The sequence below is a fragment of the Saccopteryx leptura genome, chromosome 13, assembly GCF_036850995.1.
Source record: "Saccopteryx leptura isolate mSacLep1 chromosome 13, mSacLep1_pri_phased_curated, whole genome shotgun sequence".
NCBI classification, from domain to species: Eukaryota; Metazoa; Chordata; class Mammalia; order Chiroptera; family Emballonuridae; genus Saccopteryx; species Saccopteryx leptura.
This window is the reverse complement of record NC_089515.1, coordinates 15,072,723-15,087,414: the sequence shown is the minus strand read 5'-3', so window position 1 is coordinate 15,087,414 and position 14,692 is coordinate 15,072,723. Positions and strand designations below refer to the sequence as shown.

The window sequence follows — 14,692 nt, the reverse complement described above, 5'->3', positions numbered from 1 at the left end:
CCATTACTGGCTATCAACAATTAAGATGTGTCTGATCTATTAATAGTATCTGGGAAAGGATTGTCAGTACTATTTAGTGTTATTATTGTTATGATTATAAACCAAACCATCATAAGGGACATTCACTGAGGACTTAACTATGTTCCAGATATTTGCTAAAAACTGCACATACTTTTATTTATTTAATCCTCATCATGGAATCCACTTCATTTTAGGAAACGGTTACTGTCGTTACCCTCCTGTCTAATAAGGGGACTGAAGTTAAAAGAGATTAAGTTACCAGCCCAGGAACATCCAGAAGGTGGGTGGAAGGGTTTCACTCACATCTTACCCCGTTGGGAGACCGTGTTGGTCATTGCTGACTACTGAGATTCAGTGCCCACCGTGGTGTGCCTGCAATGAATGATCAGAAAACACCCACCTCGCTGCAGTGCATGTAGCTGTTTTTGGCATGGACCAGGTCCGGGGAGTCAACCACCGAGGTGAACTTGATACTGTCTGGTTTGTTGCGGTATTTGGTCTGTAAGAGGAAGACAAAGATTCATACATACAGTCGAGCATCATGCATTTTTTTCTGGATGCAGCTTGACCCCCACCTGGTATCAGTCCCAAATATGCCAATGACATGATTGGAAAACAAGGCTCTCTTCTTGGTGTGCGCAGAGCGAGAACACAGAAGAGACCCAAGCTGCCTCTGCGATAAGGAACATTTTATAAGCATTCACACTCCTAAAAAAAGGAGGCTGCAACACACCAGAGCTCATCCCAAGGAATTCAGCAAAGGGCAGATTCAGCATCAACGTGGCCCTGCTGGGACCCTACCCAAGCAAGGTCTGTTATTAAGAAACTGGAAAAGGCAGAGCCCCCCTGGAGGGGATCCCAGGGCAAGAATCCACAGCCATCAAACAGTGGAGTTCAGTTAATGGAACTAACCCTGGGCAGCTTTTAACACCGTCTGCAATCAGAGAACCCCGGGACCCCGGACACTCTGAGTAAACTCAGTAGGTGAGTGGCAAGTTCGGTGCCCCGCCCCATGAAAATAACGGGCCAGTTTAGATCGTAATTGTTCATTTTGTATCTATTGAGAACCTGCCAGTGCATCTTCCATCCCTCACTGCCCAATTTGGAATGCATCTTTAACTCCCCAGCAAAGAATTTATTTGGAGAGAAAGCTTGTTCTACTTTGGGATTTGGTGGCAAACAGCCCCGCAAGAACATTGGGAGTCCAGTGACTACGAGGTCCTCCTGGGAGCTCCATCCCATAAGCAGGTTCCCTCTTCAGAAGGAAATTAAGGCAAGGCTGCGATCGTGGACGAGGCTGCTGGATGGTACCTCGCTGATGAGTTCTCCAGCCTTCTTCGCGCTCTCTATCTGTGGGGAGCTCAGCGCCAGCCATCCTGTGCCCTTCATGCCCATCAGGTCCGACTTGTAGCGCAGCTGCAGAAAGAAAACCATTGGCTTTCATCAGGGGGGTGTCTAACCCTGGCGGGGCACGAGTCATAACACTCCAGCACAACATTTTGACATCTTCATTCAGAACGCATTCTGCATGTCATGAAGTTGTTTGAATTTGTGCACTCTGCCAGGAATTAAGTAACGGGTCGGGCGTACGTCAGGCACACCCAGAACCCCACCAGCGCACTGGCAGGATTGGAAGCAGAGGGTAATGACCTATGCAAATGACCACTTAAAGGAAGAGCTGACACGCTCAAGGCCAAGCACTGCCCCCATGGATTTTCACTCTGGTGGCCACGTGACTGACCAGCTGCCTAAATGGAAACGTTTCCACAGTTCAGTTGAGGAAAGTGCTTTGAACTCCAGATCAAACCTGCTGCGACTTGAACCAAATCACTTTAGCAATACATGACTCAGTTTCTCCCTGTGATGCCTGAAGGTCATAAAAACCACTCTGCTCTCCCAAGAACACCTGAGAGTATTCAGGGGCAAACACCACTCCATACACTAGATTTCTTCTCCCCTTGGGGTAGTCGGGCAAGTCGGGGGGTGAGGGGACGACAATGACAGCAGGACTCTGGAAACTGGAACAAACTTAGATACAGACGGCTAATCGTGGGAAAGCCATTAAAAAAAAAAATCTTTCTGTGCCTCAGTTTACCTCCTCTTGATATGCACAATTTGCTTATATTGCAAAAATGGGCTAAGCCTTTTCCTTTTCTTTTTATATTAAGGGCTCAGGAGATTAAAACTACAGCACTGTTCCCGGTGAAAAATAAGTGGTGCTTTAAGACAACTGGTCTGATTGGGGGGTCTCCTAAAACCTTCAATCTTACCACTCGGCTCCTTGATCTGCCCACCACGACCTGTGATCAGACAGCCGCAAGCATGCTTTTTCTCCGTCTCTTTATGGAAATTAGGCATTTTTAAAGACTTAGAAAAAGACTCTCCAAGGAAATCTGAAATTTGGATCTAAACAAAGTTGATCCCCTTTCTCTAATTTAGATATCAGCTCAGCTGTAACGCTAAGTATCGCTGCAGAGAGCAGCCTCGCAGCCTTTTAGCGTTCTTTCATTTCAGGGTTCACGGCGCTCCTCACAGCCAGCCTCAAAGAGGGCCCGTTTCTGATCTACTGTCTGCTGGTTAATACCCCCGTGCAAATTCGACTCTGTTTTCCAACTGGCGCAGGAGAACATCACTCGGGTCCAGTAGCAGGTTTCAAAACCCCGTGTCAGTCAGTCATTGCTTTTTAGACCGCGATCTTTCGGTCTACACCGGCAAAGCTTTTGCCTTCCACTCTGATAAAGAACAGAGAAAATTGGATAAATTTCTAAGTTAGAGAGAATAATCCTACAGGGCCTCTTCACAGCCGGGCCCTGCTCCTTTCATAGGCGAGATGAAGTGAGCAGCGTTCTTTCAACTCGCCTTTTGTTGAGCTGAACAGTACAATCGCAGGTGAGTCAGAAAGCAAGATGCGGCTTCCCCAAAGATCTGACTGCGCCTCCGACTCCCTTATAAATGGATGGTCTATTAATATTTCAGCTCCTGGCCCAGCTTTGACTATTCACGTGGACCCTAAAAACAACACCCTTGCCCCAGACTTCATGATAAAAGAGGGGGAGAGTGGAGGGGAGTCTGGAAGGAGCAGCTAGCCAGAGATGGGTCTGAAGAAGGACTCGGAGATAACAGGAGACCTTCTCCAGCTGTCCGGCCGAACTTGGCGTCCTCAAGTGGCAGCCTCACAATTTTTCCCTTGCATACGTTGAGGGCCTGGGAGCCACCTGTAGATTCCACGCATGGGGCTTCCTGGCACGCTTGTTTCAGAGGACTGTGTTGCAAATGCACAAATTGCATGTTTCAGTTCCTAATTTCTAACAGGAGCATGTTTACAGCTGCACCCAGGAGGTGGCCAGGGGTAGGGTCTAGTTGTCAGATCGATAAGGAATCATTATAATCACTCCCTTGCCTAAGATGTCCCTTGCTTTAGACTCATTTCTGTGTTCTGTTCATACACCATTCTGCAAAGGAGGAGTTCTTATTTCCGTCTACGGGACAATGGTGATGTTCAAATGATTGTCCAGAGGCTCGGAAACGCCACCAGCCACTGTCCTCTAGGCATACCACACCGGGAAGCCCTCAGAGAACCCTCAGGAGCTAAAGCACCCCGGTTTCCTAACCCAGCCACCGAGCTCCTGAACTGAACGCAGAGCCCGGAGACGCTTGGCCTCTTACTCTCTGTATGGTCTTGGGTGAGTCATTTTCCTGCCTGCTTGTGACCCTGGGCAAGTTACTCCAGACTGTAGGTGCCTTAGCTGCTGCATCTGTAAAACGGGTATAATACTAGTACCACCTAGATCTTAAATGAGATGGTATTTAAACAAATGCCTGGCCCAGAGTTCAGTGTTCCACACATTGTGGGGTCTACTGCCCACAGCATCGTGGAATCCAGAACCCCAGATTAACATATTTGAACATTAAAAAACGATGCATGAGGCATAATATGGTAAATTCTCAGCACTCAAAGCTTTCATACGTGCCCTGGTTTGTAAAACATTACCCTAAGGTTTACCAATTACCAGTTCTTGGGAAGGGCTCTTCTTTTTAGACTGTTTTTCTTATAGTTTTAGTTCAAATAGCCTTTCTTTTCATAAATAGCCATGATATAAATGGTAGCTTGAGGTGCTATTGAGGTTTTTATCTCCTTATTTAGTAAAATAAAGATATGGCACTATGTTGATGTTACCATTTTGCAAACATTTGCCAGTGACACCTGAAATCTGAGATTACCAATCAAAGTAGAAGTCTCTGCATTGGTGATGGAGAGATGAGGTCTAGACCGGGAAGGGACTGCTTAGGGCCACACAGCCAGGAGATGACAAAGCTGGGCTTCTAAGGCACATCTTCAGGGTCCCAGCTTGGCCCCCCTCACCTCTCCCAGGGGGCCTCTGTGTCTTCCTCAGGGGACTGTCCTGCCCAGGAGGGGTTCTCTCCCCTCCTGCCATGAATAAGGCATTGACAGAGCCCCCGAGTCACTCTCTGAGCTGTACTTGGGGGCCTCAGGGTGGCCTTCTAGCATGAGGAAGGCTTTTCTGAGTGGAACTTGGACCATGCTTCAGTCACAACATCCTCTGTGGGGGAACCGATGGGCTCACCCTGCTCCACACTCAACTTACTGGTGAACGAACGTAGTCCTGTAGTTCCAGGAAGAGGTACTAATAGCTAGATCACCACTCATTCAACCACTGTGCCGTAACTAATCATCGATTGTGTGTTTGGAATCTCTGTCTGTGCCACTGCTCAGCTAAGAGCAGTCGTCACCTGAGGGCCACCAGAATCGGAAGGCTTGGTGTAGAGAATGTAATGAAAATCACTAATGCCTGTTGGTGTGATTCTGTGGACCTGGTGCCGTGCTGAGTGCTTCATATAGGCCAGGTGTCAACTGAGACCTGGACTCACAGTCGGGTGCAATTTTAACCCCTGGTACATCTGGCAATATTTTAAGACATTTTTTATTGTTTTGAGAAGGAGTGCTATTGGTGTCTAGTGGGCAGAGGCCGGGATGCTACCAGAATTATCCAACCCCAAACATCAAAGGTGCCAGCGTTGAGAAATCCCAATGAGGATGATGAGGGTTTAATGTGACAACAGTCTGGTGGGTTATGCTCAAAAATGACAGCGCCTTCCACTGGACATGTCCCAGTGTCTAGAGACACGGCGGGTGCCAAGCCCAGAAGTGCCGACCACAAAACATCACCGTAATTATCATATCCCAGCTGAGGACCTGAGGCTTGGAGGGGCATGGGACGGACTCTAAAGGAGCTGAGTCTAGAACATTCGCTGTGACCTGGGCGGGGCTGGTGCTACTCACCAGCCTGCTTGGTGCCCTTGCTCGGGGCGGGGGGGACCTCCTCTTTCTGGGCCTCAGAGTCTGCATCTGAGCTGTAGGAAGCAGGACTCCCCCACAATGTTCCCCTCCGGAACAGCAGGATGGTATAAACTGTGGGTCCTGGGGCCAGTCCTGCCTCGACCTCTCCCATGTGACACCATCTTTAAAACACAGAAGTGCCCCCCTGCCTCACCTCACTCTGCAGGGCATGAGCTCTCTTGGCCCAGGCCATCTTCAGGTCCTCGGGCAGCGCCGTGAACTCGTGGCACCGTGTCCTGTAGTCACGGTCGCTGGCCAGGGCCTGGGCCTTCCTGGCGTGGACCAGGTGCACCATGTCCATGGGCAGGTGGTACTGCGTTTGGCAGCCCGCTGCCTCCCTCCTGTAGTGATGCTCGCTCTGCAGCTGGCCCATCCGCCGGCAGTGCTGGAGCCGGGGGTCGTCGCTGACACTCCGCACCCCGATCAGCCTCCCTCGCTCCTTCACGAAGTCATGTCTGTAGAGAAACTGGAAGGGAGGACCAGCCGGTCAGGGGCCGGCACTCGGCCTGATGAAGCTCCATCCATGCGTTTTCGTTGCAGACCCTAGAAAAACACTGCCCGTCCTTACACTGGGGGGTGATGATTATAAGGAAAACCACAGTGAGGCTGGCCTGGGAGGGTGGACAATTAAAACATCCCTCCATCCTTCCTGCCTAATTACAACCAGATCCTCGGGACCAAAGCTAGGGCCCCGCACCCTCTACTTGTCCTGTGGCCAAAGGAGATTTTCAGAAATGGTAAAAAAAAAAAAAAAAATTTTTAATTTAAAAAAAGTGTGCTTTATCCATTTGCGCTTGGCAAAAGACAGGACCCATTTATTTGAAGCCCACATTCCCACATTTTCTGTGATTTGTGTGTGGGAAAGAGAAAGTCACCTTCATGTCCCAAAGCTACGGACGCTAGCGACACTGTGGCGGAATGAACACAACTGGCAAACCCCAGGGCCAGCGTTGAGAAACAACAGAGCCGAGCGCGGGACGCATGGGGGCTGTGTGACAGTTTCTGTCGCGAGTTTTCTTTCTGGTTCCGGGTGGAGTTAGAAAACAGGCAGCTCACACGTTCCAGGCGGGTGGTTCTGTAGACGCTGCAATTAGAACTATACCGTCCTCTCCTTCCTGCCGGAGACCTTTGCCTGAATTTAGCTTCTGATTAACAAAAAAAGCTCCCTCTCCCTCCCTTCTGTCAAAGGACCTCATTCATAACTAATAGGTTCTGCAGGTGACATCCTGTCTCACATGATGATAGATTCGCTTTAATTCGGGGAAATCAGCGGTAGGCATTGTTTTACATAAAGTTAACAGGAATTAGGCAAGACGGAAGGTCATATCATTCAACTCACATCACTGGCTCTATCTCCAGAGACCCGAGCAGCCTGGAAGGGGAGAGCATCTATTGTCAGCTTGTAGCCCTGAGCACGGAGATTATGCCAAGATTCCTTGTATTTTGCCTACAATAGAAACACATGTAGATTTTTTTAACCAAAAAAAAAAAAAACTTACATGAATCAACGAACAAAGGCTACCCAGTTCATTCTGTGTAGCACAGCACTCCAGAATCGATTTCTGACAAGCAAAAAAATCGATTTCTATTCGGCAAAAAAAATCTCATTAGCACATTCATTGTCGTGGGCACTGACACATTACATAGGCAACACATTTGCGAAAAGTATATATAACCTAAGCATCTAAAAGACACATATTTTTTTAAGTTTCTGTGAGTGCCAGAGGGGTTACCGTTCGACCACACCACAGACACACGTGGCTTTGGAGCGTGCTTGAACCTCAGCAACAAGAAGGGCTTACGTCACTCAGATTGGCCGCGTTGGTCTTCGCACGGGCGAACTCGGGCAGACCCAGAGTCATTGTGTACTGGTGCCTCGCGTCCTCCCCGGACGCTTTATAAAGGCGCTGGGCAAAAAAAAGAAAAGACAGAAAGAAAAGTAAGACTGTAAGTGCTGTGCATTTCTGCAGTGCTTGATGGTCTTGCCCAGCTGGCAGTCGGGAAACACATCTGTAAAACGTCATTCACACTGTCACAGTGCACCTGCAGCCTTGGGGAAGATGCTTCTCTCAATAAAGACCATCTTGCATGAATCAAATGGAGTGACATAAAAAGAATATGCAAGCCCTGGCTGGTTGGCTCCGCAGTAGAGCGTTGGCCCAGCATGTGGAGGTCCCAGGTTCAATTCCTGGTCAGGGCACACAAGAGAAGCACCCATCTGCTTTTCCACCCTTCCCCCTCTCCTTCCTCTCTATCTCTCTCTTCCCCTCCCACAGCCAAGGCTTCATTGGAGCAAAGTTGGCCCTGGCACTGAGGATGGCTCCATGGTTCCACTTAAGATGCTAGAATGGCTCCAGCTGCAACAGAGCAACGCCCCAGATGAGTAGAGCATCGCCCCCTGGTGGGCATGCTGGGTGGATCCCGGTGGGGCGCATGCAGGAGTCTGTCTGACTGCCTCCCCGCTTCTAATTTTGGAAAAATACAAAAGAATAAAAAATTTTCTAAAGAATATGCAAGGAATGGCAAGTGGCTCTTGATAAAGTTCAGGACGTGTAACCCCAACATAGGGCACTTTGGCATATTGAATATGTTGAGCTGAAGGAATCTGAGGAACACAGGTACTAGAAGGACTCTCTCTAAATTTCCCCCTGAAGCAGGTCACAAGACCCTCCGGTGAGGGGTTCTCTCCCTACACCCAAGGAAAGGAGCGTCCTTGTCTTGGAAGACCAAGGGACACAGGACGGACGCAAAGGAAAGGGAGCGAGCCAGCCTTGCTGTCCCCTGCGCTGTCCCCCACGTAGAAGCTACATGCTCCTACCCCCTGTCCCCAGCGCTTTCCACACTTCATCAGACACAGCGTGAAACCGCCCAAGCGGGCTCAACCATTCCTTCCACTCTTCACCTCCTCATGAAGGCTCCCCTCCCACCTCTTGGAACTCAGAGTAAATACACGTTTATGCTTCTTCTCTCTTATGAATCTGCCTTTCCTAGCAGAGCCCAGGGCCCAGAACCTAAGCTGGGTAAAGAAGAGGATTATTTTTTCCTCACTCCCCTCCCCTTTGCTCAGTAGTAGTCTCAGGAAAGAAAAACCTTTGGGAATACCCTCGAGGTTCTTCCCACCGTAGACTTCTTCCTCAAGGACTCGGGGCAAGGACGACACTGAGACCTGGGATGTGTAGAGAAACTCTGCGATGTGTAAGGGAAGCTCCCAGACCACAGTCGGCACGCTCGACTGGAGCCCCGATCCCTGCATGGGTGAAATCACAACGATGCTCCCCATGGTCTCGGCAGCCCCAAAACCGTCTATTCTCCTGACTTAGAAATGGTTGTGGCTGCTGAATTCTCTGAGCCCAGAAGCCCCAGCTCACAAATTGTTATCCCCCTAGCTCCCAGCTCACAAATCAAACAAGAAGGGCTCAACAGGAATTTAAAATTGGTAACATCATTCTTGCAAGCCCTTTGGACGTTCTTAATCCCAAGCTGCCATTCCTGGCTTTGTGACTTGGGGGTGAGAGTGGGAACTAACAGTATAAATAGCCAAATCTCAACTGACTTCGAAGAGTGAGGGTCAGAGGGAGAAACCGAAACACTAAAGATGATGAAAAATCGAATTTTCTGCCGAGCTCCCGATCTGTTTCAAACTTGCCAGACAGCCTCTAAGAGAAAGTAGAAATGGCAAGATCCCCGCTCGGATGGAGATGCTAATGTGTGCAGACTGGGTAAACAGGAACACAGGTAGACATTCCAGAAGCTGGACAAACAACATACTCTGTCCTTGGCTAACCTCACAGCCTCCCTGTAAGGATCGTCGGAATGACAGTGTAAAGGTGGTGAGCCGGTATTTGCTGAGACAGAACAAATGAGTGACAGACCAGTCCCTCTCAGATGGTATTGTGCATTTGTGGAGTCTGGGGCAGGGCCTGAGGTTCAGCATGTCTAACATGCTCCCAGGAGATCCCAATGCTGCCTGCTGGTGGTCTGTGGCTGCACTTGGCAGGGGGTGGGGCAGTGGGCAAGACTACAGACTTACCCCGATTCCCACCGGGGCCTTCTTTCCTTCTGGAAAATATTTAAGTTTTGTCTAATGACGTTCTTTTCTCCTAAATCTCCAAGCAAATACCCATGAGTCCACCACCTCCCCAAGCCCACATATATTCACACATCATTTTAACAATCAAGCAGGTTTTTTTGTTTGTTTGTTTAAACCATCCCAAAGCTGGCAGGAAGAGTTTACCTCGTTCGTAATCTGGTTGCTGAGTTTTGCGTGCAGGAGGCTGGGCGTATCTGGTACAGCTGTGTACTTGAGCGACTGGGGGTGCTGGCGGTATTTACTCTGAGTTCACACGCAAGAAGGAAGAAGAAGATTCGGTGAGGCATCAGACCAGAAGAAGAACCCACTCTTGAAATACTAGTTATAAAACCTCTTTGTGCAAAGGCTGTTTGTCTGTCACCTGGAATCTAGTCTGTCCCCTGCCCTTATAGCCTCAGAACTCAGTGGGAAGAAGAAGCAGGACAGAGCAGAGGGCTGACTCAGAGGCTGCACAGTGGGAAAGAAAAAGCTAGTTCCTTGCTGTGAATGTGAACATGACTATCGAAATTCAAGTTTTTTGACCCCAACCTTTGCTCACTACAGATCTGGGGCTCCTCTGCTTTGGAGTGTACCGGAAACATATTTGTGTACATATTTGTGCAGCTCAAATATGTATTCATATGCCACACCCACCCCGGGAGAGCCGGATTTAGTATCTCATCAGTGAACTCAAGGCTCTGGGTTTTTCTTAAGTTTCCCAGAGGATTCGGATGCACCCCAAGGTTTAGAAATCACCCACTTGATTTAGAGGTTTCACTGGAAAGGCAAACTACAAATTAAAATCCAAACCTTGGCTGATTTCGTTTGCCCGGGGCCCCTAATCAATGTGTAAGAAGCTGTAAGCCCATCTGAGGCACCCAGGCCGGCCCCTGACCACCTTTCACTTCCGGTGCCTTCCATCATGCCTTCCTGTCCTTGATCAACCAGGAATGGAAGTCCCAGGGCCCTCTCAAGGGTAAGCAAGAGCCCTCAGGGTTCAAAGAGCTTAGATTCTAGACTTCCACATTTTTATCAGGAAAATATTACGAAGCTTAGAGTGACCATTTCCTATACGGCCACCAGAGAAGCACGGTGTTTAGAGTACTAATTCTCACAAACACAAGAAAACTAAATGAAAGAGTTATGAGTATTGCCATATGACTGATTAAATAGCTGAGGTTCAGAGAGGTTAGGTGACTGGCATGAAGTCACACAGCAAATGAGCACTGGCCTGGAGTTTCAGCCTTCATCTGTTGGTCTCCAAGGCCTACCCTCTTTACACTGAACCACAGGGCCAGTCTCCAAAAGGACACAAGGGAAGTACATCTTATGAGTCAGTGAATATTTATACATATGTTAATAGAGGAAGTGGTGATATCTACAAAGCTGTCTTAGGTGGCCTTCGGTCTGAATGGAGAATCCAGTGAGGAGAGAGACCAGGGTTAATCGTGTAACGTGTAAGTCACTTTCTCAGTGAAAACACAGTTGTGCAGCCACCTCTGCTGCAGAAACACACGGGACACCCGACCCCTCCGGTCCTGGGTACCTCACTGATGAGTTCCGACGCTCTTTTTCTCCCTTCAATCTCCAGCGTGCCTGGGATGACACAGGCAACGCCTCGCATGAAGTACAGGTCCGACCGGTACGCATTCTGCAAGGAACACCACGAGGAATCAGAAAAGCCAAACTCGCAGAACGAGGACGCAAAGGGACGCCAGAGGACCCACGCGGGCCAGCATCGCGAGCAGGCGAGGCCAAGCCGATCTGTCCGGACGTCTCGGACTCGGCAAATGGGCTTGGTGAATGCGCATTCGGGAAACAGAAGTGCTCAGTCAGTAGGAAATTCTGCTGTCACGTGTTTCCAGCTGGGAGAGGGACACCAGGCGGACTTTTATTTGAATGTGGGCTATCAAAACAACGGACGCCGGAGCGGATTGCGTTTAGAAGGTCCGTTGTCTCAGGGCAAACATGTAACCGGCCTTCTAAGGCAAAACTCAGCTCAGAGGGTGGCACTAGTGAATTGCGGGCAAAGAAAGAGGGGACCAGTGAATCCAGGGCGTTCTGGCAAAAGCCTGTCTGAGTCTGCACGGGTGGGGGCGTGAGTGGGGACCCGGGTGATGTGGGCTGTCCCCAAGTTCACTCCCCTTCCGCCACCTGGGCGCACTGCCTTCACCTCCCTCCCTCTAACAGAGATGGGGCGAGCGAGCGCTGTGCTCAGATGATGAAGGGCCCCCAAGCTGAGCCTGGCAGCCCGGCCCCCAGCTGCTCTCAGGTTCCTGATCCTCTGTGTCATTCAGTAAACGCTGCACACGGGCACAAAATCGGAGCAGACGCCAGATAGCCAAGCCCGAGTGCCACTCGCCTCGCGGGCACTGCCAAGCCAGGAAGGAGGGAGGGGTGGCGCCCGTTTCCTTTTCTGACGCAGGGCCGTCACCTGCAAATCTCATAGCACGAAAACCTTGCAGGCGAGCGTGTCAGGTGAGTGCCCAACGGGCTGCTGCTGCCTGTTGGGATGGGGCATCCTGTATCTCTTTGGGATTGAGGACATCCTCAATGGCCCCGACCCTCCTGGGCTTGCCAGCTTCTAAAAACAGAGACATAAACTTGGACTGCGCCCCCAAAATCAGTACCCCCTTCTCATGTCCAGTGGTGAGATCCTGGGCAAGCTTTTTAACCTCTTTGAGCTTCGCCATCATTTCTCTATACAACGAGGACAAGGATTATTGGTAGAGGGTAACATTGAAGTTTCAATGAGGTAACGCGTGAAATCCCAATGCTTAGAATTCGGCAGAAATTCCTCAGTAAGTGGTTGCTGGTATTAGACCTGTGCAGTTGAGCTTATGAAAAGGTAGCGGTGCTGTTTCAAAAGAAACTTCAGGTTTAAGATTCCTCTAATCTGGAGTCGTTCCCCCCACACACACACACACTGAGCCAACAGGAGCTAGTGGTCACTGCCTCGTGATGGAACTGGACAAGAAAGGGCCCTGAGAGACAGGCTGGGTCTCCTCACCTCGCTCTGCAACTTGTGAGCTTTCTTGGCACAGCGGAGCCTCAGGTCTTCGGCCAAGGAGGTGTACTGGGGGAGTGGGTGTCTGTAGTCCTGGTCGCTGGCCAGGCTCTGAGCCTTCTTGGCATGTACCAGGGTTACCATGTCCAACGGCAGATGGAACTGTGCCTTTGAGTGTTCAAAGCCTTTCTTGTAATTCACCTAGAGGGACAGACAGATCAACAGTGGCTATTTCAAAGTCACTATTCGCCTCAGGAGCATCAGAGACAGCCATTGCCATGCCACTGTCTCAGGTAAGCTTGGGGACATTCTTGGCAGGGCCAGGGTTCCCTTCTTTGGGGACTGGCTTAATAAGCAGGACTCGTCTCTGGGTCCTAATGCTCACCACCCCCAGCTCCTGGGGGTCACTCATTTGGGGGACACAGATGCATGGTTCCCCTGGTTGGGGAAGTTACAGAAGTTGAAGGGACAAGAGAAAATGTCAATGTTTTTCTTGCTCAAGACTGGCTCTACCCTTTTCCCAGAGGCAAGAGGTTTGCATGCATAACCTGAGCCTTCCTACCATGGTTACTTCCCTTCACCTTCTCAAGTTCACGTTCTGGACACCAGGGAGTTTCCTCTCAAACTAGTTTATGAAGAGTTTCTTCAAAACATCATGTGCCCTGCTAGGAAACCCGGGAGCCAGGCGCAGTGGGTAGATGCTTGGAGAGCCAGTTCTGGCAGACGGGTTATTCCCTAAAGCCCAACATCATCCCGAGGCCGAAAGGGAGGGGCTCGTCTGCAGACCTCAAGCTCCACCAGGGTCCTAGGAGGAGCTAGCTGCGGGTCTGAGCAGCTCACTCCAGGCTTCTTGGGAGTCAGACACATAATCGCCACCTCTTCCTCCTCCATCCTTCCCGCGGACTTCCCGAAGCCCCAGCCACTTCTGCCCAACTCCCCAGTCCCACCTCCACTACTCTTCCTCTTACCCCTGCCCTAGAGCCAAGGGCGGTTCATGTCCAACCCCACTCTCTTAGGTCATCACCCCAGGACGGAGAGGGGAAAACCACGTTAGTAATGAGGACACTGAGGCAGAGAACATGTGAAGTTGTGGAAAGAGCGTGAGATGTGGAGCTAACTTCCTGTCCTGGCTCCACCCCTTTCTAGCTGATCTTAGGCAAAGGGCTGAGCCACTCAGAGTCCACATCTCTAGTCAGGATGGATAAACAGATGACGTTCCTAGAGAAACTGCCTGATGGTTCGACAAGACATCACATGAACAAATGTTTGGTCCTATGTAACCTGTTTTCACATATTAGATTTCACTGCTGCCATTAGCCAATTCACATACACATGTGCAAGGGGACACACGCACACGTCAGCACCCAGAGGGTTGAAATCAAGGGTTGCAATCTGAGATGCCTCCAGGAGCCAGACAGGTAGCAAAAGCGAGTGAAGGAGGAAGTGGAGGAGGAGGGGCCGCATAACTAGGAGGTACGGGCCCCTTCCAAGTGGAGCTCTCCGTAATCAATGTCAACTGTCACTTTGAGGACTCCAGGTCCAGCTTCTGGCCAGAAGCCTAAAACTACTTTTATGTAAAATGTCCTGTTTTTAAAGGCTTGCGATTAATGCACTCTGTAGACCAAACAGAACCCTCTGCAGTCCAGATCCAGACTCCAGGCCCCTTTTAGTCACCAGTGGTCAAAATCATAGACTGCCCAGCCTGGAAGAGAATACGGGGTCAGCTAGCCCAAACCTCTCACTCGGCGGAGGAAGAAGCTGAGACCCGGAGGGGTCAACGGATCTGACTGTGCCACAGAGACAGTTAGGGACAGAGCTGGGACCCTCAACCACAGGCGACATGAGTTGGCTGTGTGCATGGGGGGGGGGGGGCGGGGGGGGCGGCTCCGTTGCGTTTTCTCCCACTTACTTCACTCTGCAGAGAGCTGGCGAGCACTGAATGCGCGAGGCTGATGTCATCTTCCAAGCTCCGGGAGCCGAGCATCTGTCCTTTCATTTTCTCAAATGCCTCTTTGTATTTGTACTAAAGGGAAAGAGAACAGGAGAGAGTAACAGCTCAGGGACAAGGGACACGGAATGGAAGAGGTGGGTATTGGGCGAAAATGTTTTGTTCTTCTGACAGTAACTGGGGGAGTTAAAAGAACCGCGTGGGAGTCGTCAGAAGGCCTCTTCTTTCATATGCAAGACTCCCAATGACTAAAGGGCTGGGATATGAAATGGCAGGACGAGCTAGTGC

At 50.1% G+C, this 14,692-nt stretch overlaps 2 protein-coding genes across 2 annotated transcripts in view; one reads left to right on the top strand and one right to left on the bottom strand.

Annotated features, from left to right (window-relative positions):
* LOC136384718 (hyaluronan-binding protein 2-like) overlaps positions 1-14,692 on the top strand; it is a 137,555-nt gene that overhangs the window by 49,577 nt on the left and 73,286 nt on the right. The window lies entirely within an intron of this gene.
* Positions 1-14,692, bottom strand: part of LOC136384423 (nebulin-related-anchoring protein-like) — a 36,975-nt gene that overhangs the window by 8,794 nt on the left and 13,489 nt on the right. Inside the window, exons 11-19 of the mRNA XM_066354592.1 lie at positions 14,366-14,479; positions 12,460-12,657; positions 10,996-11,100; positions 9,615-9,713; positions 7,183-7,287; positions 6,720-6,827; positions 5,535-5,846; positions 1,333-1,437; positions 422-520 (exon numbers count right to left, since the gene is read on the bottom strand). Coding sequence (XP_066210689.1) covers positions 422-520; positions 1,333-1,437; positions 5,535-5,846; positions 6,720-6,827; positions 7,183-7,287; positions 9,615-9,713; positions 10,996-11,100; positions 12,460-12,657; positions 14,366-14,479 — 1,245 coding nt within the window. The remainder of the gene's footprint in view (positions 1-421; positions 521-1,332; positions 1,438-5,534; positions 5,847-6,719; positions 6,828-7,182; positions 7,288-9,614; positions 9,714-10,995; positions 11,101-12,459; positions 12,658-14,365; positions 14,480-14,692) is intronic.